The 25,205-nt window shown below is 39.1% G+C and overlaps 2 protein-coding genes across 2 annotated transcripts; one reads left to right on the top strand and one right to left on the bottom strand.

Annotated features, from left to right (window-relative positions):
• Positions 1-3,694: 3,694 nt before the first annotated feature.
• On the bottom strand, positions 3,695-5,704 carry LOC140922239 (uridine 5'-monophosphate synthase-like). Its single transcript, XM_073372224.1, has one exon. The coding sequence runs from the start codon at positions 5,693-5,695 to the stop codon at positions 4,268-4,270; it is 1,428 nt and encodes a 475-aa protein (XP_073228325.1). The 5' UTR covers positions 5,696-5,704; the 3' UTR covers positions 3,695-4,267.
• Positions 5,705-5,761: 57 nt separating this feature from the next.
• On the top strand, positions 5,762-20,740 carry LOC140922240 (polyglutamine-binding protein 1-like). Its single transcript, XM_073372226.1, has 9 exons — positions 5,762-5,921; positions 8,097-8,233; positions 10,370-10,425; positions 11,777-11,835; positions 16,084-16,134; positions 17,546-17,652; positions 18,237-18,264; positions 19,095-19,173; positions 20,123-20,740. Exons 1-9 carry the CDS (start codon positions 5,864-5,866, stop codon positions 20,286-20,288), a joined length of 741 nt encoding a protein of 246 aa, XP_073228327.1. The 5' UTR covers positions 5,762-5,863; the 3' UTR covers positions 20,289-20,740.
• The last annotated feature ends 4,465 nt before the right edge of the window (positions 20,741-25,205 follow it).

Raw genomic sequence — 25,205 nt, 5'->3', positions numbered from 1 at the left:
CCATTGATTTGAGCAACGTTGTCTTTCCAAAAGCTTAGTTCGTTTATGCATTCGGGCGTTACGGAAACGAGGGAATTCCAGTTGGGGGCAGAATTAAGAACACCGAAGGTATTTCTGGTCATAAGCCTAGTTACACTCCCGGTACAGTTCCCAAGGGAGATAATCTTACCACACACACTAGCGAGCTTGCGAACCTGGTAAAGGGAGCCATGAGACGCCAGAAGATACAATAAATCTTCCGTCAGGGATTGAATTCTCCTATCCGTCGCGAAGATAATGCATTCAGAAGTGTTAATAACAGTTCCAAGCCAAGCGATCACGTGAGTTGGATCCCAAATGGATTTTTCTCCGTTTGGAATAAAACCGGACTTCAACAAATCAGAGTGAACATCCAAATTGGCGATTTTAGCTTTGATATAACCAGCAGCAGAACCCAGGCCATCATCTAAAGAGACAATTATCGACTTCCCCTCTGATCTCAATTTCTTAACAAGCGGCTTTAGAATTTTTGTAAATAAATAGGGCGCGGAACTGATGCCAAAGGGCAAGACTTCGAAATGAAAATGTCTAGTGTGACCGGATGAAAAAGTCCAAGAAAAGGAGAAATATTGCCTATGCCCTGGAAAATTCTCTACGTGGTGGTAGCCAGATTTCAAATCAAAGGAAAAGATGAAATCCCCAGCGTTCAACAGTTCCCCTGCGGTAGATACGTCTTCGCATCTGAAATTGGACTTAAAAGAGATACTGATTGACATGACGAAGATCCAAAACCAAGCGTTTTTTCCCTGACTTCTGAATGGAAACGGATAATGGGTTTAACACTGCTGGAGGTATGAATACCTCCGAAATACACGCCAAACTTAAAAGCTCACTAACAGCACTCTCAACAGAGGCAGATTCTTGAATTGCTGACTTATTGTTCTTCGCAACAAAAGGTGGAGGAAATTGAAGATCGATGAAGAAGTGGCAACTTATAGCCAAATTCAATGGTGTCGGTAATGAAGCGAGGCGCGTCAATGTCTTTCCAGAACTGAAATGATTTGCGCAATCTGCCTCTAACAGAAACAGCAACATCGTTCGATTTAAACTCATAAGACAACAATGAATCCTCCGAAAAGAGGGCGTCAGAATCCGACCTTGGCAACGCCTTCCGATTCTAAATCTACAAGATGCAAAATAAACAATAGAAGAAAAAATTAATTAATTGTCACCAAATAATGTGGAATAAAAACAAAAGAAAAAACAAAAAAGAAGAAAAGTGCAAGAAAATTTCATCAATCGATCTGAATTAAAGCGAGATTAAACAGAACTGATTACACCATGATCTTGGGAATCTCTCCCGACTCATCACTCTGAAAAGCAGTAGCAAAAGGAGTGTTCGAACAGGCAGCTCTCCAGTGACCAGGTTTGCCGCTAGAAAAACAGAGACCACTAAATTTATTAACGGAAGGCTGTGAGTCAACTCGAGTTAATGGACTGGGAAGCTGAGCAACCCCAAGTTGTGAATTCCGTGAGGTAGGCAGCCCTGAACCACCACGCTGTGAACCAAAAGAACGTGTAGCGGAACGCTTCGAGGCTTTTCCAGCCCGAGCCTCTGCTCTGCAGATTTTCTTTTCATCCTCCTCGTCCTCCGCCAAGTCGTGGTGTTTGTATTCTACGACGGTTTTCCATCCATACGGAGACTTATCAGCTACTTTCTTTGAGTAAAGACATACCTCGATCCAGGGATTGTTTAACTTTCCGTCGATATTTCGCTATAGGGCAGCGGAGGCATCCACCACGGCTTCCAGGACAGATTTGTTGGCTTTATATTGCTCTTCGTTGCTTTTCTTCGTAAAGGATGGTGGAGTATCACGCTTCAGTCTCTTGATCTCCGACAACTGTTCTGCAGCATTGCATTCGCTGGATCTTTTTAGTTCTGAAACGGACGTCGAGACAAGATCCGTGATCTGGGAAAGTAGTTGTGCATTGTTCTGAGCGACAATGTCCGACCTTGCTCTTATCAGGTTTAAAACAAAGACGAAACCTGATAGAAAACGTAACGCGGCGAAGGCTGGCCGTAGAATGCCTCACCCTACAATCCCAAAACCCTATCCGCGCTTAGCACTCGTTCCAAGCCCTCTGATTCGTGCCGGCAAAATAGTAATTTATGCTAATAGGATTATCACAAATTACATAATTTATATGCAGGAACGCAGTTGAATATTAATGATTTACCTATATCTATATCTATAACTCCACGGGGCATATCCTCATCCCTCTACCACGATTGTCGGTGTATAAGTTAAGATCATTCGGATTGTCTGGATCTGCAGGCTAATTAGGCTGTAGCCTTTTGGGCACTTCTTTGAAATGCTAGACCGATCTGGCAGCCTGTTCCCTTTCAGTTGTTATCACTTTCCCTTCCTTCCTGGCTTGGTGTAAGTGTCAATCTGTCCACCTAACTGCTTAGTAATCTTGTCAACAGACGTGAGGTCTCCCATTAATAGCTGAAGCCTTCTTTGCTTCACTACCTACCTCCTTAACAATTGCTATGTTGTCCCTTCGGGCACTCTTCTTAACCCCTTTTTCTTTGATCTTATATACTCTTCTTTTGCACGCTTGGTCAGTCCAGTCTGTGCGGTAGAACTACCACTCACGCACACCTTTGCACACTTCTCAACTCAGCGTACCTGTAAAAACCATTGAATACGAAACCTTAGCAAATAGGTAAACAACAAAATTCAGAAAAATATGCAGATTAAATATCGTTAAGCAGAAAGGCAACAGGCAGTGCAGCGTCGAGAATCGTTAGAGTGGAGCAACATTTTCAGCCCGAAGAGGTCAGTTGTCGGAGCATTTTCAAGGGGAACTGCAGCGGGAGCATTTTGAATAGGAAATCGAACTTCGTTTAAAATATCTAGTTAACGAACATTCTTTGGGTGTGCGTTGGACAGGCGGTGGAGCTTCAGCCATGACGCGTGCACAACGGAACTAAACAAAGCTGACCACACTCGGAGATGTTATTAGACAATGCCCACTATTTGATGTTAATATATACTATACAGCACTAAGAATTGTAGGATATCTATTGCTTTATTTCCGGCCTTGAGAATAGTGTCAGAAACTGCTGGAGAGGGGTATGGACTCACCCCATTGATCCACCACCAAAGGCCCAAACTAATGTTGTGATATACAATAAATCATCGCATTTTTAGAGTAAACTTAACGAACCAATGTTTTCATTGGTTTATCATGTTTATCACCGCTCTTCGAGTTTTGTTTTTTAAATAGTTTCAATTGTCAGTGTATAGAGATTTTTCTCGCAAAATCATTTTAAAGGATGAATTGAGCGTACAAAAACGAGTGGTTCCTCACACAGAAAACAGGTCACGGTGAGTAATTTCCTTTATCATTGGCTCTGGAATTATTGATGACTGGAAATTTTCTAATTTATTGGCTAGTAGATTCTCTTTGTGCAGCACAATGAGAATCTTTCTCGGAGGAACACACAGGATGTTTTTTTGGGAACACTCATTAGTATTTTGCACAGGTTTCCAACAGTGATAGCAGCATAAATGACAATCTTTTAACCGAACATCAGATTTATCCTCAAGCAATCATCTACCATTATTATTCATGCCTTTTCCATCTATATCAAAACCCCTTTAAATTGCCATGCAGCATGCCAAACATAACAAGAAAGAAACCTTGCTTTACTTTCATATTTTTTATTCTTATTAAGAACTCAACCACCTTCATTTGTTTGTTTGCCTTCTTTAAAGTATAATACATACTAAAAGACATCAACACATGTATCCCATCAAAAATTATTGTAGAAAATGCAAAAATATGTTACACTTATCATTTCACTCTTCAGCCAAAACATATTTTACATGACTGTACAGTTAACTTTAGTTGACCGAAGAAAAAGCACTCTATCACAGGAAATAGTACCAAGTACCTGCAGACAAGCTCTCCATTACTAGTGAGCAAAGCATGCTCCCCCCAAAACACACAACTCCGCTAAATGCAGAGCTAGCTCACAGGCTAGGTAAATAGTCTTACTCAGCTGTTTCTTGAGTTGTAAGCAAAGCTCCTTCCCACAAACATCTGCACGTTGCATAACAACATAAAAGTAAATTGGCATAGACAAATCTTAATGTCACTAAGCAAAAATTCCTTTAAAGCTGCCTATTTGGTAACCTTGGCCAATCTTTTTTGGACTGAAACAGGTATCTATGCATCTTAGGTAAATATGGAGGGGTTAATAGGTGATTGACTTCACTCAGTTTCCAATCCTTGACATGTATGCATTGAATGCTGCCTGTTTGAAATCAACAGCTGCCTTAACAGGATCTTGCGCCTGATAGATTCCTCGGCCAACAATAATGATGTCACTTCCCCTGTTGATGATGACATCAGAAGGTGTGAGGTACTGCTGACCAAGTGAATCCTGTCCAGCATTGAGCTGGACTCCTGGGGTCATGTGAATAAACTGTGGATCATCAACTAAACAAGACAGGCTGATAAATCCTATGACAAATTTTTGGTGTGTTTTGGCCATTTCCACTGCTGCTTTTGTGTACTCTCCAGTGGCTAGGCTTCCAGCTGTACTCATCTCACCAATCAATAGACATGCCCTATCAAGAGGTGCACCAATTTCTTTGAGCCCATTTATCACACCATCTCCAGGGACCACATGTGCATTGATCAGGTCTGCCCACTCTACAATGTGATATACCCCTTTGCAGTACTGATTCTTCACAGTGTTTCCAATATCAGCAAATTTTCTATCTTCAAAAATAACAAAGTTGTGCTTTTCTGCTAACTTTTTCAGTGATTTGGGAAATTCTGGTGTGAAATCTTCTAGAATGTCTACATGTGTCTTCACAATGCACACATGTGGTCCTACTTTATCCACCAAGTTCAAGACATCTTCACAATTGGTAAAATCAACCGAGACTGCGAGGTTCGACTTCTTCTCGTGCATTATCTTAAATAACCTCTTACTGAACCGGTTAGAGGCGATTCCCGCTCTGGCTTCAAAGCTAAGCTTACTTCCTTTACTTGTGGGTGGCGTGGATTTTGCACTGGAGGGAGTGAACTTGTTCGCTGAGAGAAACTCCCGTACCTTTTGGGTCATGTTTTGGTCAATTTTGACTTTAAGGTGTAGAACATCAAGGACTTCAGGAAGCGTAACAAGGCTATGCAGCTTTACTCCTTTCGACTGGAGCATTTCCTTGCCGCCTTGAAAGCGATCTAACAGCACTATAGCATCTGTGACATGGAGGTCCGCTGAGGCAAGTGCTTCAACTGTTTCCATGACACTTGAGCCACTGGTAACCACGTCTTCGATTACTAAGCACTTGCTTCCAGGCGAGAAGACTCCTTCTATCAGCCGCTTCGTTCCATACGATTTTGCCTCCTTTCTTCTCATCACCATTGGGATGTTATGGTTGACAGAAATGCAGGAAGCGATTGGTAAAGCGGTGTAAGGAACACCGCAAATGACCGAAAAATCGGACTTCGATTCCAAAGCAACTTGCCATAGCATATCGCTTATTTGCTTCATAACTTCAGGATACGAGACTATCACACGCAAGTCAATGTAAACAGGCGACTTTATGCCGCTCTTCAAGGTAAAATCGCCAAATTTTATGGCCTGGATTTCGAACAACTTTCCAACCAAGCTCCTCTTCTCTTCCAACGCCATGTTGAAGATGTTGAAAAGGCCTGAATGTAAAATGCACGTGAGGCTCAGCGGTTGACCTATGAAGAAAAGCGCAGGCTCAAACCCGCCGCCATATTGGAGAAATGTTTGGAGACTCGTTTGAACTGAACTGACAGGTTGAAGGCTGCAGTCTAATGAAAAAAGTACAAAATGCCCTTACCCCCGGCGTTACAGGCTCGACTTGCTAAAAGAGGAATAATCCAAAAAGGTAAAAAAATATTGATTGCATGATCTACAAAGGAACTTCGAGTCGACAGAGTGCCGAGAGTGGAATTGAAAAGTTCACGCGTTAAAAAGCAACAGATCTCATCATCATCATTCGTTGAGCTTGCTTATTTAAGTAATGTCGTTTGTTTTTACTAACTAGCTAGACACAGCATTTGATTGTTGACGTCATGGTTAGCTGGTTAGTTCCTGGTTATTATTCACCCTAGCTAAGGGCTTTAAACTCTAGAACAGTTGCAAGCCCCACAAAAGGTGCGTAACGCTATCCACTGAAAAAAATTTCTATTCAGTGAATAGCACAGTAACTGTGCTATTCACTGGATAGAAATTTATCCAGTGGATAGCGCTAGTTTCCCTAATACCTATCCGCTGGACAGAGATTTATCCAGTGGACAGCGTTATCCAATGTTTGAACAACTGAGAAGTAAATTTACAGTCATCAATCTTCATCATATCTATCACCAGGGGCCCATAAAAACTGTGTTGCCATTTGCTTATTGTAATAGTTTTAAATTCATAAGAAATGTATGTGAAGATTGATTGATTAGTAAGCTTATCATGAAATACTGAAATGGATAGGTCAGTCTGGTTTGGGTGTTACGAAAACTAAGACCCTCAAAAACCTAGACCTAGACCTAGACCTAAGACCTAAGACCCGTCCTAGTTTTCGAGATTACGAAAACTAAGACCCCTAAATTTACCGTTAAATTTGACCTAAAACTCGGTGGAAAGGATCGAACATGATATAATTTGATAGATCAGACCTATTTCGGTTACAATTTGACTTTATATTTCGACGGATTCGATTTTAGGGGGTCTTAGTTTTCGTAATCTCGAAAACTAAGACGGGTCTTAGGTCTTAGTTTTCGAGGGTCTTAGTTTTCGTAACCCCCGTCTGGTTTGAAACCAGTTTTTCCTATTTTTGCTCAGTGTGCGCTGTCTTTGGTAAAAACTGCTGACTTATGATTTAGATCTCAAAGGGTGTTATCCACCACGATCTGCATAATCCTGTAGACCAAACTTAGCCTCACCAGATAACTGTTACAGTAACAATTAAATCTTCCCTGCAGTATTCCACAGATTTGATCAACATTCCGGTACATTTGTTATAAATTTAAAACAAGCAAATGGAAACAGTTTTTGTAGACCTCCTGTGCTTCTATAACCTAGACACAGGGGTTTCAATAAAAACTGAAGTAGCCAGCAAGTTTGAATAGAGCACTCGACTGTATCAACAAGGGGGCATTAATCAAGTGCCTCTAGAGGGGTCTGGGGGCATGCTCCCTCTGAAAATTTTGAAATTTCAAAGCCCTAAAATGGGATTTCCAGTGTTCTGGGGACTCAATTGAGTACAAAACAGTGTGTTCTTCATTCAAGAAAATGTAGCTTTCATTCAGGTTCTGATTATCAGCAACACAACTTACAAGCAATGAACAAATGTACATTTGAATGAGGACAAATTCTGTCTAAACCTCCAAAGAAATGTGTGAAGAATTGACTGTAATACAGCATTTGCTAACTAAAGCATAACTCAAAACCAGTGGGCCTTTATGTTTTCATTCAGATTTTATGATATGTTATTTGTTTACGACATCATAAGCACTCGTTGCTTCTTCTTTTGGGGAGAAAGGTAGCTGACTTCTCTGAGCAAAATAACTGACGTGTTTCGTCGGTCGTTGGTGCTTATTGAAACCCCTATAGACACCTTCCTTAAATGGATGCCCAGAGTTTGTCTCTGCTAATCTTTAGTCTGGTTCTTTAAAGAGGACACTTACTGCCGGTCGAAAAAGTGCCCGTCATAGGAAGACTGGACTGCAAATTCCGTAGAATTTGCTTTTGCCTTGTATACACGTAGATAGCCAGTTTTAAGGCGAGTTAATACAGCGACCATTAATTATGTGAAAATCTGCAAACTTGCTTGCAAGACCAAAAGTTAGTGGGTAGACAAAGGAGGCTTCCTTGGGTTGCTGCTAATACAATGTAATTGCATAAGCTTTTACGTTCCAAGGTTATAACACAGTCACTAAAATTCTGATTGATTAAAGTTTAGAAGCAGGTAATAAGAAATAAGAAATACATGTACTAAGCAGATTATGGCAGGTTTACTTGACTACCAAGTTCTCTTTTTATCACTTTTGTTGTCATTTTTCGTTGTTAGACAAAGAGAAATCAGACGGTTCATCACAAGTTACCGGATCAGTTAAAGGATGCCCAAACACATCTAACCCATACCACACGTGTGTTGAGTACTGTCGAAAAAGATATGGAGAGAATGCAGTCCCTCCTCCACCAAAAGTAAGGAAAACCAAAAAAAAAATACATTTGGAGTTCCATTATAAATATTTAAGGCAAGAGAAATATCTGCATAATTTATTCTTCAGATCATAGGAGCATATTTCATTTAAATTGCATCATACTTTAGAAACTAGCTGAAACATGCGTAACTTGTCTTATGTTAAGTTTCTGTTTTCATTTGCCTTTTCCTTGGAAAATTCAGCGTACAAAGGGAGGTTTAGTCCAGCAGATATTCCTCAAATAACAGTTGTCATCTGTTCTTGCTAATGAAGTTTTAAGGCAGTATCGCATCTACATGTATTTCTTCTTTGCAAAGCACATGAAATTCCACCATTTCCGCCAACTAACGTCTTCTAAAATTGGTTAAGGCTAGCTGGTCATGTAGAATTAGCTGGATTATTATTTCGAGCCAAACAGAAATGGGAAAATATTCTGAGCGGACAATAATAACCCTTTAGTTAACTTAACGTACTTTATCTTGCATCTTGAGGTAATACTGGCAGTAATGATGTTTTTAGTGACAATAATTTAGGTGTGCAATAATTTAGCTATCTCATACTCTCATATTAGTCATTTTGGCCATACCCCGGTAGTTACAGTCGAACCTCGATTATCCAGACCTCGATTATCCAGACTTTTCGATTATCCAGACTTGTTTCCCTGGTCTTGTTTTTTTCATGAATATTAATAATATGTGATCTTTAAAAATTGAAATGATTAAAAGTTTTTTAATCCTTCAAAATGTGTGTTAAGGGCACTGTTTTTAATCTGTTTCGCTTTGAAAAAGTGCGAGAGGCACAAGATGAACAATTATTCTGACTGATGCATTCAGCTGAATTCTGATTGGCTGAATTGTTGTGTTGCTAAGGAAATGTCATACTTGATTCTCTGTGGGTTACATAATCACAAGACCAATCGATCGTAAACTCAAATCACAGCCATGTCTACAAAACACAAGCAGTCTGTTCTCTAAATAAAGGATATGCAAACGATTATTTCACATTTGGAGAATGGAGAAAAAGAACAAATTAATTTAGCACTTGAGTTAAAAATCAGCAAGTAGCAGATCAGAGATATAAGCAAAAACAAAGAGAAGATCCTGAAATTCACCAACAGCATCGAGATGAGCGATGGATTGAAACGAAAGTCCCTGACGGTTGCCAATGATGAGCAGCTGGATAAAGCAATATTGACTCTACCCAAATAATGCAGCTTTGACGAATGATAGACTCTGCTATGCAATCATGGTAATTCGTTAAAATAGACTACAGCATAGTATGCTTGAACATTTTAGAGTGCTGTAAATGCACGAACATTTGAAACAGTGCCTTTTTTGTAAATACGTAACATACAGACCGTACGTAAATGCAAGTGGAGCTAATTCAAAATTGAATTTTGTTTTCTTTATTCCCTATTTTTACATTAATGTCTCATTATATTTGTATTTTCGTTACCGGGACTCTGGATTATTTGGACTATTTACTCAAGTCTCAACTGTCCTGATTATCAAGATTCAACCGTAAAGGCTTTCAATTGCTTGCTTCAACATACAGTATATACAAGTAGTATTCCTGTCATGGGTGCTTCATGTTAAATCAAGTCAAGGTAAAAGGCCAAGGAGGTTTAAATGGCCTGGAGTTTGCTATGGTTTCTATCGTATGAAACACCTGGGAGAATTACCCATTTGTAAGACCCCTACGGCAGTTAGAGTAAACACAAAGGAGGCTCATTAGCGGTGTTGATAAGTGCATAAGCCTTTTAAGTGCCAAGATTATAACACAGTAACTTAAATGGCTGATGCTTGCTGTGGTTTTTGTAGCATGAAACAGCTTTGAGAATTCCTACCCATCTTATAGGTTTACCTTTTATGCCCCATGGTGCTAAAAGACAGTATTATTTTAAAGAAGCAAATCTTCTTGTCTAAGAAAACAATGCAAGGGTGTAAAAGCAAAAGCACAACTACACTGAAACACTTGAACCTGGTCCTCCAGAGGAGCAGGGCCTAGTTTGATACATTAATTACCAGTTTTAGAATCCAGAACACCATGGCTTATTCCCTACTGAGGTATTGCTTTATAGCAGGTATTAGTCTTGTCTTTAACTGCACATGTCAGTATTCTTCTTTTGTTGTTGCAGGACTACAATACTGTTCCCCTACCTGTTGGGTGGTATCTAGTGCCAGACCCTAACAGGCAAGTGCACACTGTAGAAGAATTTTTGTTAATGTATGAAGTACAAAATGTAGGAAGAGGGTGTCTCATCATTGTTTTGCATAACTCATTAATTTTTTGTTTGAATATAAAGAAAAAACAAAGCAAATTACCACCTGACTTTAAAGGAGGCTTGGAAGTTTGAAAAAAAAATACCATAAAAGCCGTGCACACTTAAGCTTTTTGTTTAATAAAATAGATAATAATTATTGTTAATTTGAGAGACTCAGAGGTAACATACACTTGAGGTATGATTATAAGAGATAAAAGACCTAAGCTAAACACTCAAGCAGACTCCATCCATGAGAAACTCTTTTTAATTGTCGTTTGTGCATTTTCACACTTAAATTTACATGTACTTTTCACACTTTCTTTTTCTAAAAATATTTCCACAAATCATGTTAATCTCTTATCTGTTGACAGTGATGACATGAAGCCATCGAAACAAGTTTCTTTTCTTTTTATTATTAAGAGCTGTTTCTACCAACTTGATAGGCAGCAAGCAAAGGTGGTCTACAAACCTCAGCAGTGCCTTTTTTTGTCAATCCACCGCTCAGTGTCAATGCAAATTCAGTTTTATAGATGTGTTGTAAATACTTTAAGGTGCTGCAAGTTTGATTGCCTACTTTATTATCTTGAGTAAAATGTAGATCCCATTGGGTGAAAGTCAAGTGCATTTCAAAATTTTGTCGGAGATTGTACCTCAGGGAGTTAAAGTGTTTATACTTGTCTAGACTAAAATTTTTTGTGTGGTTGTTTCTTTTATCACCTCTGTTTTTAAAATATGGTTTCTAAACTCACTCATTGATCCCTAGTGTTGTCTGTGATAGAACCTGTATCCTCAGTTGTCCATCATGGTACCAAGCAGCTGCTATGCTGTCTAATCATGGGCATCCATGTCTCTGGATTCTTAATTCTGTTCTCTCTACTGAACTTATGTGGATAGCCACTATCTAAGTACTAGTGAGGGTCTCTGTCAATAAGCTTACATGTAACATCATCCCATTTAGCAAAATAGTGCCTGGCCTTACATGTATTAGCATGTTATCAGTGCTTCTAAGTTTTTTGGTAATTCAAAGAATAGTATTTTAAGATGGCTTAGCTTGTGTATTTGTGAAATCAGTACCCTCACTATGATTTCTTCATGATGACAACCAAACTAAGCAAGAATCAAAATATACCCAACATTATCAGGATACAGCTGTAGAAACACCTAAAACTGAATTTTCAAAATTGTGTGATTCTATTTCTTTTGTTGGTCAACTGTGCTTATGAATGTAAGTTACATGAGATAATAAGAAATAGAAATATTCACATTTCCTCCCTTTTGCAGCGGTGCAAATTATTACTGGAACACAATAACAAATCAAGTATCTTGGCATCACCCACTCAGTAAGTAGAAAAACTAAATCAAAAGCTTTAATGAAGTGTTAACCCCATATGTATCAACAATGGTCTCTATTCATTTGGTTAAAGAGAATTTGTGAGATTAGTTGATAGAGCTGAGTTTTAGTGCCAATAGTCACTAGAACGATTAGACACTTTAATGAAGGTTATGTAATGTGTATTTATGTATGTATGTAAGTATGTATGTAAGTATGTATGTATGTATGTATGTATGTATAGAGCTCTTTGGTAATTGACCACTCCAGAAAATACCATAACACACCATAATGCTCTTTGTTTGTCACGCCAAAATTTTGCATAAGCATTGTTTTCAATTTCTCTTGGGAGTTAAATGGCCCCAAGAGAAACTGAAAACAATACTTATGCAAAATTTGGGGTGACAAAGAAGGAGCATTATGGTACAGCTGTATGTTATGGTATTTTCTGGAGTGGTCAATTATGCTGGTACAGTGGAACCTCAATATACCTCGAAGTCCTGGGTATGGTGAATGAGTTTGATTACCTCAGTAATAGTAAAATAATTTATATGGAAAAGAACCTCGCGGAATTTAGAGATTTGTTTCTACAAAGGAATTCAGGCCGCAGAAGAAATGAGAACATCATTCTTCCAAGACCAGAAACAAATTTTATCAGGAACTCCATACGCGTTAGAGGAGCAATCACATGGAACAGCTTAATGAACAAGGAAACAAGGGCTAAAACCTTGAAAGAATTTAAACGCTGTCTTGTAAAATTTGATACTGATAAAATGAATTTCGTACCTCTTTTAGCTACAGCTAAAAATAGAGATTTTGGTTATGAATACTTTTAACAGTTTTAATTTCTGATTGTACATTTTCACAACCTATTAATTTTAGCTACAACTAACAACTGAAATATCAGTTACAAACATTTTTAACAGTTTTCAATTTTTAATCGTACATTTGCTTTCAGTACTCCTTATTTTTCTTGTAATTGTTGTATGCACGACCCCACCAGCAATGCTGATCTTTTTATCGTGCTAAAATAAAGTTCTTACCTATAATTAAATTCATTATATAGAACAAATTGGACCATAGGCACTTTGATATATTGAGGTTTCACTGTATTTTGTAAATTATATTGGATGTAATCATTAGGGATTAGAGAACTTAAATCCTGCTAATGGTCCTCAAACCTTCTGAACTGTGGCCTGGGTTTTTTTTCCTCAAATTTTGTTACTTAAGTTCAAGTTCAAATTCATTTATTCACACTTATTCAATTACAATTCAACAACAATAAGAAAAGATGAAGAAGTAAAAACAGAGCTACCTATACATTGAATTAACCATAACAAAGGAAAAGGTGTGTGGCGGCCAAAGGAGCCAAGCTTTCAGTCATGATAAGCTGACTGGTCGCCTTGAGTCTGATTTGGGAATAACTGACAAGGTGCTTGATTACAATTAAAATTTGTCTTTGTGTTCTTAGCGCTAAAATGTTTGAAAATCCAGACGTTTCAGGACTACTGTCCCTTCATCGGTGGAAGATGCCGTTACACTGAACGCGCGTCATTTTATTCAAATGTGGCAACATTTGAAGCGCGCTCTGGAAGAGTCAATGTTTGTGCCGCGCGGCTGTAGAATTTTGCATTTAAAAATTAGGCGACCCTCCGCTCTACGTCTGTCCCTGGTGTTGTGAAGACCCGCTCGCACAACAGCTACCATCATATCATCTGTTGTGTGACCGGGGGAGGAAAAATGTTTAGTAACGGGTAGGTCAGCTTTCTTTGAGACAGATCTGAGGTGTTCGCAGAACCTGTCCCCAAGCCTACGTCCGGTTTCGCCAACGTACGACAGAGTGCATGCCCAACAAGTTATGAGGTTACTTGTCGTGCATGAGAACCTCTGCCGTATGGTCAGAGGTCCACCGGGGGTGTTGATCTGGGAGGCTGGGTTGGTATGGGCACAGGTCTTGCATCGTGGACGACGGTAGGGAAAAGTTCCATTTGGTTCATCCTCTTTGTTTGCGCGGGATTGAAGGTTGCTACTGACCAAGGAATCACGCAGGTTGGTGTCGCGGCGGTACGCGCCGAGTACTCGCGAGTTATCAAACAGTTCCTTAGTTTCAGGGTCAGATTTTAAAAGGTCGAAGTTTCTTGACAGGATGTTCTTTACATGGTGGTTGATGGGGTTGTATGTTAAGGTTAAGGGGATGACTTCTCTCTTGGATTGTCCGTCGTTAGGTGGTCGTTAGGCTGTATCTCGGGGGATAGTGTCAACGTGTTGAAGGGCTCTATCTACAACTGCTAGTGGATAATCACGTTGCGGGATGAATGATGCCATTTCTTTGCTTTTGGTCTTGTAGTCGTTCTCATCACTGCATATTCGTTTGAGGCGCAGAAACTGGTTGTAGGGGACCGAGTTCTTGCATCGGACGGGATGTGACGAAGTGTATGTGAGATATGAGTGTGAGTCGGTTTCTTTGTAGTGGATGGAAGTAGTTAGTCCTTGGGGTGTTGGTTTCAGCAGGAGATCTAGAAAAGGCAGTTGATTGTCACTGATGGCCCAAGTGACAATGTGCTTGCGTGGTTTAAATCGTATCTATCTGACCGGTTCAAGTGTGTCTCTGTAAATGTTAGTCTCTCCAATCAGTTTCCTTTAAAACAAGGTAATTTTTTTGTCTTTATTAAATGTGCAAGTAAAAATACATACCTATATTTACAAGTTTAATATCATTAGTTAAAAAGTAAAAGTATATTTAAAATACATTCTATTAATAAAACTAGCTTTAAAGCGTTCCGTGTTAAAACTCAGACGTTTTGAAGATTCTTTAACTCTGGGCAACAAATTGTACAGCTGGTGAGTAGGTAGGCAACTAATCTTCTTGGAGATTGACCTGTCTGTTTTTTCAAGCAAATCGTATATATCTGTAGCACAGGATATATAACGGCGTTTATGACATCTGCGAAGGAACTGGTGCACAGTATTAAGTTCAGGCACGGAGGCTGCATACAGCTGTAAAACTAAAGACTGAAATAAATGATCAATTTTCACTTGGTTATATCCTTTTTCCCTTAAGCTCCTTAACTCTCCTTAGCTTCGGAGAGTTCTCGTTTAATGTTTTTAAGGTGACCCTTAAGGTTCGTGTTTAGGCCCCTTGCTTTTCGCCATCTAGATGCGCAAACTGTTTGCTACGCGGACGACACACAGTTGTATGTATCATTCAGCCGTAATCGATCTACGGATGCTGATTTTGCCATCAAGTCCATGACTGACTCACTGTATCAGTTATATTAAGAGTAGGATGATTTCAGATAATCTTATGTTAAACGATGATAAAACAGAATATTTAATCATAGGCACTCGGCAGCAGCTGGCAAAGTTTAACATCAATTGCATTAGGGTTGAGTCGACTGATGTTTGTCCTGTAACAGTAGAGCTCTAGAAACCTACATGTAGGCTCATGGTTTGATGAGCAGCTCACCACAGTGTATGTCAACTCATATTGTGGCGTTGCCTTTTACCATTTGCATAACATCAAGCGCATTTGCAGGTATTTGTCTCGAGAATCAACGCCAGGAATGCTTGTCCATGCACTGATTACATCTCGTGTTGATTATTGAAACAGTCTTTTGTATGGGCTGCCCAAATACCAGCTTAACAATTTGCAGAGACTTTGAACGCCCCAACATGCACCTAGGTTTTGCCACATCTCACCCCTTGTGCGTGGTCTGCATTGGCTACCTGTTAAAGCCTAGATACAATTTAAGATACTGCTTATTACGTTTAAAGCAATTCACGGCCTTACCCCCTAAACATTTATGCGATTTACTAACATTTAAATCGTCTTTATATAACCTTAGATCTTCAGGAAGTATTTTACTTTCTATGCCAGCTGTTCGATCGAAGACTACGTTAGGTGACAGAGCTTTTATGGTAGCAGAGCCAACGCTCTGGAACTCTCTTCCGAAAGACCTTCGTGCGATTACTAATGTGAACAGCTTTAAGGCGCATATCAAGACTTATCTTTTTAGACCTGTATATTGGTGATCAATTTTATATTCAGTTACTTACTTGCATGCATATATATTCTTTTTATTGTTATTTTTTTAATACATTTTTTTGGTTGGTTTACTTGTAAAGTAATGCAGTTGTAAAGCACAGCTGATCATTCTCATGTTACGTTGTGCACAATAAGTTCATAAATTATTATTATTATTATTAAAGGTTAATGTCATAGGTATCATAAGCATTACATAAACTGCTACTTTTGTAGATCCAGCAGCAGAAATAACCACACCGGCATCTGTGGTCAACAGTCAAAAAGGTATGCTATTTCAACTTGTGCACCTGCCTCAAATAAGTGCCCCCCTCTCCTACCCTAGACTTTCTTCAACGTTAAGGCTATTACAAGAAAAGCCCCTGCAATTCCTTTTATCTCTATCTTGTCCAATTTCTTTAATTTCAACTACACTGGCACATACAGGAGAATGGTTTCTTCTCCATGAAATCAATTCCAATGGCTTTCACTTCTTTGGGCTTGAAGAGTTTCTTTTTATGCATTATTCTTTAATTTTTCGCTACGACTGCATTCTTTTTGAATGCCAAAACACTTGTCAGGCACTATTGGACCATTATCTATGTCGGCAATAAAATTAAAAAATTCAATTAAAAAAATGTATGTCGGCAATTCAGCTTGTTTATCCCGGGTAGTTGCAGTAAACTTCTTTTCAAAGCACATGACACTATAGCTTTGCCCTAGAGGTGTGTTCTGGAAATACCTAGGATGAAGTAATCCGTGCTCATGCTTTGATAAAGCTCTCGAGATGAAGATAAGATGCTTTATTTTTCTGGGTGCTTCGCACCTCACTGTGGCGACTTCACTATGACCCATTAGCAATTAGACAAGGACAAATAACTTCTGGTTCCCATTTTGACTTTTTCCCTTCATTATCGGAGTAAGTTGGTGCTTGAAGAATTCCGCATCAGACAGTTGACCTTGATAGTAGAATTTGCTGTTGGAATGTTCACTTTCGTTGCTCATTTTTGAAGCAAAAAAGTAGACCTCCATGTAATACGGTAATAGAATGGTCATGGTAATGGCGTGAGAAATGACTGCTGCCATGCAGGCTACTGTTTGCCCAGAAAGAACCTATGGCTGATATTTGAAATTAGAAATTTGAAACAAATAATAATTTGAATGGATCATAACATGGTTAAAAATCCCTACTGGTAGGAGGCGAACCAGTTGGCTATATTTTACAAGTGTGGCCGAGGATTTGAACGGACAACCGAGAACAAATCCAGCTAGTGATCAGGGCGGGACTTGAACTCCAGGCCTCCGAATCACAAGTCCAGCGTGCTAACCACTCAGCCACTCTTCCTCCTTTTTCCGCTCGGTCACGCTGCCTATTGAAACGGGTTTTGAAGTTCGTTTTTATGCTCATATGCATGCTATGTAGGGCCATACCAAGACAAAAATTCTTATTAAGGCAATATCGGAAAAAAATAATGTCATTTCTTGTCCTAGCCGTAGTATTTTTTATAAGGCATACACAGAAACTACAACATTTATGTGCCTCAGTTGACCCTCTCCCGACTACGGAGCTGACAGGATATGGCACATTGTTTAACTAATTACCAAGTGCGATTACAACAGAATAATCTTTTCTCTGGTGACTTTATGTTAGCCAAAATTATCTGATTTAAATGACAATGCATTATTGCTTTGTTTTAAGACACTGAAGTTCAACCCAACAGAGAGATCTTAGCCCCTCCTGGTGTGGAGTCTGAACAGGATAAAGAGCAAGTACTAAGTATTGGTAAACACCCTAGTCTAATGAAGGTAATGAACTAAACAGCTAGAAATATAAAGACCTATAGTAGGAAGGAAAGCGTAATGAATTACCGAGGGTTTGTTTTAAAATACAGTGTTTCATTTAGTGAGTAAATGAAATAAAATGACATAATTATTTGTCTGTGTAACTCTGTAAGCTTACATACAAACCTGATATGAACATATTCCTCTTGTTATATAGTAATTCATGAAAACATGTTATATATGTTTGCAGGTGATGTATTTATGTGTGATTTGTATTTGAATATAGTTGCAAAACAACCAAGAACCTTTTAGTGTGGATTTTATCCCTGTCGTTGGGAACCAAAATTCCTTGTTTCCGGTGTGAAGACAATGGAAATATCACATTGTTGTTGTTTTCTTTACTTTAGGGTAACACATTGGTTTTATTTCTTTACTCACATTATATATATCATTTCTTTCACGTCATATTTTGTTCTTTAATACTTTATTAGGATAATTAATCTCACATTGGTTTCATTTCTTTACTTTAGGATACTTAATCTCACATTGGTTATAGTTCCTTACTTTAGGGTAATTAATTTGACATTGGTATTTTTTCTTTGCTTTAGGGATCGCAAAAAAGAAAACAAGAGAAAGGTAGTGATGAATTGGTGCTCATGTAATACGATTGGAATATTTTAAAAGCCGAGAAAGTGCTGCTAATAATAACTGTTGTTAGTATATACTAAAACAGTGGATAGTGTTTTTCGCGCTCTCTGATTGGGTGCTCAATCAGTGAATATCCTGCATTATTCACTGATTCACCTCCAGTTCCTCAGAGCGAGCGACGCCAAACTCGCGTAAGTTGCGAGCAAAATGCCTTTCCGGTTTGCTGCCGTAACAAACAAAGAAATTTGAAAACTAATCAAGTAAGCTGTTCCCGAAATATACGAAGAAGGTGACGAAGTTCGGTTTGGAAGTTTTAAGAGGTAAAGCTTTGTCTTTTTGACTTGAATTTATCGATAAAACCGGTGAAAAAGTCTTTTGTTTACAAATGCAAATTTCAAAAGTCTTGCGTTACTTTATTTAGTTGACTTGTTCATAAATAAGCATAAAACTAAATTCAATAATCTTTTTTACAGAATGATTTTAAATACAAAAAGAATTCACAACTCCTTTTGAAGAAATTTCCCCGCAAGAGCTAAACAAATGCCTTCAAAAGGTTTATTTGTCGGCAAGAAAAAGCGACGACCGCGGCCGTTCGGTCATTGCGCGCCAAAATGTAATCGTTGGCAACAGTAAATGACTTAAAAATCATTTTTTTGTGTTCAATTATCTCACTGTTTTAGTGTATACTAAAAGAATTATTCACCTCAGTGTCAGTGGCTAGTGGTGTGGATATTTACCTCGCCGCTTCGCGGCCTCGGTAAAGAGTACCACTAGCCACCTCCACTTCGGTGAATAATTGTTATTTATTGTCTCTGTAGACTTAAGAGCTGAGAAGCGTAAGAAGTCCGCTGAGGAAGTCGACCCAATGGACCCAGCAGCTTATTCAGATGCTCCAAAGTATGAAGAATCTAGTTTGTTGCGATTTATTTGGTTCAAATATCATGTCGCTTTCATACCATCGACATTTTCTCAATTTTATTTTAGCAGGGTATCTCCCCTAAAGCGAGCCTATTTAGACTGTCCAGTTTTTTTTTTTACGGAATTCAAACTATAGAAACTTCCTTCCAAAATATATCGATAACGCTCTCGTAGATTCCGCTTTAACGTCTTGAACATCGAGATTGCAATTGGAGGAAAAAACTCCAGCTAACGTTTTTTTAAAAAAAAAAATCCTCCCAGTACCGAGCAATACGGTTGCTATTAAAGATTAGAGAATGTCCTCATTTCGTTGCTATGACGACTCCGATGTCATCGTAACACTGATCATAAAAAATTTTCTTCTTTATCTAATACAGCTGTGGTAGTTATTTTTTCAAATCTTTGTTTATGTCGACGTAGTTTATGCTCAAACTTGGAAGGCATTGTCCCTGAAAAACCTGACCCATCCATCCAGCCACCTTGTACCTTCTCAAACTCTCTAATAATCTGAAGAGAAAACAAAGGAGATCCCTACCGCTAAGGAAGTTTGCTTATCAAGTTCTATTTACTCCAATTTTATTTAAATTTAGCTTTAAATTTCTGCAAAAACTATTCATCATTTAAGCAGCTATATCATTCACTAGTTCAGGAGTGTTTCATCCTGGCGATATCCAGAGTTATCGAAGGTTAGGCTGACTTGAAATATGTCAGTAACATCGTTAAGTGCGAAACTTTCAAATGAAAACTACTGAATATAGTACAAGATTGTTCCTCCATATTAGAATGTACCTTCCCGTCTCACTGTTACGTTAAATGTGTATTGGTACCAACCAACTTCTTTGCATTGCATAAAAGTTGCTTCAGGCTCAATGGATAGTAAAAAAATATTTTGTTGTTGTTGTTTTATGTTGTGACATCTGTGTTGCAGGGGAACATGGACGACTGGGTTAATAAAGAAAGGAGAAGCTAAGACTGGTGTAGACACAACAGCCAATGGACCACTGTTCCAAATGAGACCATATCCTAGTCCTGGGGCAGTACTACGAGCCAATCAACAACTGGCACAGAAATCCGCAGTGGAAGCTAGTGAATGAATATGAACTTAAATAGCCAGCAAACTGAGCTGACGTACCGGAGATCACCATCACTTGATAGGGCTGAGAGCGCTGCAATACCATTGCTCATTGCAAAACAGTCATCATCGTACACTAGTTTTAAAAGCCACTTTGTCACAAGAATCCGGATGTTCATCTTTTCTTTCGTCTTAAACGCTGTTAGATTTGCCTACTAAAAATTCATCTTGATAATGCACTAAATGATTTTAAAACCGTGACTAAGGGAACCACGTGAAGACGTTTTTTCCTGGTAGACTTATCCAGTGCGAATGACAAAACCTGAAAGCACGGGTTTAACGTTTAGTAGCCGGCGTGGCTGGCGGCATTATTATACTCGGAGTACACGCTTGGCGCCACGCGAAGCATGCGGCGAAGCGAGCGGCAAAGCCTCAATGGAAAATTTGACTTGTTCACAGTCTTTCCGTGGCTCCGACTCCAAAAAAGTAGCACTCCCCTACTAATTCCGCCACCAACGCAGGCTAAGCATTTTAAAGTTGTAGTCCATTGGCTTTCATCTCAAAGTTCGTCATGCAATAGCCCGACGTAGTTAAAATTAAAATGGCCTTCCCCAACCTGTACATGAATGTATTGTGGTTCAATTTTATCCTTGGTTTAGTTAAGAAATTGTTCATGCTTAGCGTGCGTATGTCGAGTTATGGGTGCACGAGGGAAGTTTGGAGAGCACGGAAGATGCGTAAGAGTAGCTTCTAGCTTCTTGAGTGCTCTCCAAACTTCCCTGAAGTGCATCCATAACTCGATATACGCACAGCTAAAAGCAGGAGCAAATTCTTTTATAACATAGCTGACAAAAATGCTTGCTTTTTGATTAACTGCAAAATTCTCGTAACGCGCGACATAGAAAAACAAACGCTTCTATATGGCTGGTTACAAACACGCCACAATCGTCTAGTTTGAAAGAAAATTCTTTCTGTAAAACTGAGAAAGAAAATTTGCTTATTTATTCGTTAACGATCAATGGAAACTAAGTAGAAACAAAGGTAAAAGAGTCTTAAAGTCTACCTAAGGGTAAAATACTCACTTGTTAAAATACTCAAATACTCACATGAAGTCGTGGAGTGTGGTTTGGATTCGCTGAAAAGATGTTTATGTTTTGCTCGACGAAATCCAGAAAACTTGTCTTTTTAGCGAAGACGACTGTCATCCTTCTTTATATTCATTTTCGAACAATGGCTGGCCATTACGGCTTCTTGAGAAGACCTGGCAGCAGTTGTTTTTGTGAGTAATAAATTTATGTCTTCTTGCGGTGTAATATATTTTCCTTATGAATTATTCATGAGTTTGAGAATCAACTTTCAAACTCATTGCGATACATAACGATATCCATGGATAATAGAAAGTCTTTCTATTATCTATGCCATATCCAAATTAAAGGAAAATAAATTTGTAACATAGCGCGCGTGCTTGGCCTATGTGAGCCGCTATAAACAAAATCCTCATCTACGCACGCCCATGCGTAAATAAAGATTTTTTCATGAGGATGTGTTCAGCTGAACAGGGGTCTTTTTTGCAAGAGCATGCGCGACCGCTGACTTGTCAAAGAGCACGCGACCAGTGACAGCGACCGTGCTGCATAGTCATAGGAACCAAATTGTTCACTTTGAAAGCTTGCTTGAGATTGAAATGGTAGCAGGAACTTGGGAAAGACCTTCGTTGTACAAAATAAGTAAAGATCTGTTGATTTAAAGTGGAGACTGATGCGCTGAACGAGGTGAAAGAGCAAGTTTCTCAAGGATGTCTGACATGAACATGGCTGCTTGTTGTTGTTTGGCGCTCGACTCGTGTCTTGATTCCCCTTTAAGAACCGCAAAGTTTGGCATAGAATGGATTGCTGATGCGTAGCTATTGAGCAAAATGTTCCTTATTTAGTGTTTGTCTATAAATCGGATGTAAATCAGTTTCTCGATGCCGTAGAGGATTTCTGTCAATAATTTGCTAATAGCTGATTTAGCCATATTTCGGGAGTGGATTAATAACGATCTGCAGGCGACTACCACGCCGTTTTCAGTTGGAATAGAAAGTTTTTGCCTTAAGTATTTTAGCGATACAAAGTTTGTTTATAGGAAAATTGTAGAACTTCTTGTTTTTGCGTCGACTAACATTGTAACGCATCTTTTACAGGAATCTGCTTTTGGCCAGAACTTAAATGTTCTAATGATTTTTAACTTTTGGTCGGCATCACATGTTTACTGTACTTCTTGGGAAACCTAACCGTTTGTTTCATCAAAATCGGTCACAAGATTGGACTTTAATTTCGGTCCGATTGAATGCAGTTTTGACTGTGTCTCATTGATATTCATTTTTTTTATTGTTCGAGACATACAGAGTGACTACCACCACCATCTCACCAGGTGACTACTACGTCTCGTGTGCTCTTAATCTTGTAGCTTTAAGAGCCATTTTCTGAGAAAATCGAGAATCGCAAGACACTCGTCAAAAAATCGAATTTTTTATTATTTTGCCAAAACATCCCTTTTAGTGACCTTATTTAAGGAAAAATAGTTTTGGGTTCAAACGATTCATTTTAAAGGAGAAATTAAAAAAAGTTTAAAAAATCGATTTTATTCCTGTTTTTCGAACAAAACACGGCAGGATGCAATGGCAACTTCGAGAGAAGGGTGAACGCGTAAGAAACATTCCCTGACACTGAAACTTCACCGAATTATTATTTTGTTCTTACTCTTGAAAACCTTAGAAGAAAAATTGAAAAACAATGTCTTATATTTTTATAATCGACAAGTCTAAAGAGGTCATATTTGTGACGTTAGACATGCTAGAAAACGAAGGCCAACTTTGACTATTAAAAAAGGCCTCTGGTATATGCCGCTTGATCATAAAATCAATATAAAATGGAACCTTGGCTTTTGTACTAACTTACTGGAAAGTTTTAGCTCTGTAAATCAAATATCATCCTGACACCAAAGCAAGCGGTGAGAGCAATTGAATTGGGAAATTTATGCAAATTAGACGGTTGTCAAACTAAAAGAAAGGTTTTACATGAAAGGATTACTCACCATTGCTTGTAACACGTTTTTACGGCAAGGAAAGTTATTTCTGGTTATTTCCAACTTCTGTTGCGTCGGTTTGAGTCACAAAATCCATAATTTCAAGCCAAAAGGTCCAAAAGACGAACGCACGTTTGCTCAGCGACTGCGCCAGAATCCGGCCGTGAATCGAAATAAAGTCACAACACGTCACTGCGGTCCTTTAGAAGCAAGAGTTGCAAGAGTTTTTACCTCAGTCAGGAGGCCAAAAGATTGAAAATTCATCGCAAACTAATGACTTCGATTTTGAAAACCTTTCATCACTTCAATCGTTCGCCGGCTGATAATAAACATCACACAAGATCGTATGACCTTTGGCGTGTGACCGGAAATCGGTCACACCCTCAAGTCACGTTAGCATACTGTCACGAATTTTAATACGATTTTTCACGTTTGCTTTCGACAAAAAATAGACTCATCGAAATAAAATCAGGCCTGCTTTATTTATTTATTTATTTTTTAATTTCTTTTATAGCCTGCAGAACTTGTTCCCCATGCATCGCGCGTGTCTCGCGCCCCCAGTCCGCTTCGCAGTGCTAGCGTGAAAAGCGCAAAAAACTGAAATTGACTCCTGTTCTGCGGTTGATTTCTTTTATAGACACCTTCTAGGCATTGACAGGCTGTGAAAAAAGTGTATTTTTATTATTATTATTTTTTGAAGTGCTACATCATTTTCCTATAAATTTCAAACGTGACTGCTAAAAGACTGTTTGGAACCCATGGATGGAGAAAAGCTGTGCCGGAGAGAAGGTCAACCTCCCAGCCGAGCCAACTTTTGCGAGCGTTTATATGAGGAAAAAACTGACCACTTTTTCCGAGTCAGCAGTGCTTGCGCATGCTGTCTTTGTCTAGCCTTGACCGTGTTGTCCCAACTACAATCGGCGACAAAATTGTTGAGACAAATAGGGTGACTTCGGAGAACAAACGAATCCGCACCCTCCCCTGTCCCCTCCATTCAAAGTTGGGTGTTTGTTGTTTTCTATAGGTAGCTAGAACAAGGGCACAACATTGTACGGAGGGGATGGGGGAGGAAAGCTATATTTCCTCCTTTTGAAGTTCATAAAAAGTAAAAAAGCCTACTTTTGGGCGAAGTGTCTCAACTCATTTTGTCGCCGATTGTAGCTGGGCGAGCCAAAGTGGAGAAATATTAGCCGGGCTGGAAGGGTGAGGCCACCACTACCGGCTCAGTGGAGGGCTGACTTCCGGAAGCCCTCAACTCCGCCCACTACTGGTAGTAAGGCGTCTATCCGAACCAACCTTTTGTTTCTCATGTAAATGGTTTACCAAGTTTTGTAAGGAAATGGAGGAAAAGTTGGCTCGCCAAGGGTAGCTTGGGAGGTGAGTAAACACCAGATAACCCCAATAATAAGCACAAACTTTGATTGTCAGTTAGATGTCAACTATTTTAAGTGAGCGACCTGCATGTGATTGTCGCATCCATGCCCCCTTCCAGATCCCCTCTATTATCGGTAAGCCTGTGATAGGTCAAAGTAATACAGTCGTACCTCCAGTAAGCGACCACCAAAAATGCAAAGACTTAGTGGTCCCTAACGGGAGGTGGCCGTTTAGAGGAATCGGACCACATGGGGTCTATTCCGAGAAGAGGTCCAGGCACATTCTATTAAATGGCGGTGTAACAAATTCCTGGCAAAATATTATCTTTTACCTCTTTTGACAAATAGAGCTTTTAAATCATGCTCAATTTAAAGAGGGATTCAGGTGAGTGAGATATAGAATAGTCTAGAATCACAACATAATCTTCACTTTGTTGGCTACATCTACTAAGTTAGGATATGTGTAGTTCCACGATGTCGCTAAAGGTCTTCATATTTTC

This window comes from Porites lutea, chromosome 13 (genome assembly GCF_958299795.1).
Source record: "Porites lutea chromosome 13, jaPorLute2.1, whole genome shotgun sequence".
Taxonomy (NCBI): Eukaryota; Metazoa; Cnidaria; class Anthozoa; order Scleractinia; family Poritidae; genus Porites; species Porites lutea.
This window is presented reverse-complemented; position numbering and strand designations above follow the sequence as displayed.

Excerpts from the sequence above, each read along its gene's own strand:
- LOC140922240 (XM_073372226.1), top strand. The coding sequence starts at position 5,864 with ATGCCCTTACCCCCGGCGTTACAGGCTCGACTTGCTAAAAGAGGAATA. Across the intron at positions 8,234-10,369 it reads CAGTCCCTCCTCCACCAAAA|GACTACAATACTGTTCCCCT; the intron begins GTAAGGAAAACC and ends TTGTTGTTGCAG. Across the intron at positions 17,653-18,236 it reads AACACCCTAGTCTAATGAAG|GGATCGCAAAAAAGAAAACA; the intron begins GTAATGAACTAA and ends TCTTTGCTTTAG.
- LOC140922239 (XM_073372224.1), bottom strand. The coding sequence starts at position 5,695 with ATGGCGTTGGAAGAGAAGAGGAGCTTGGTTGGAAAGTTGTTCGAAATC.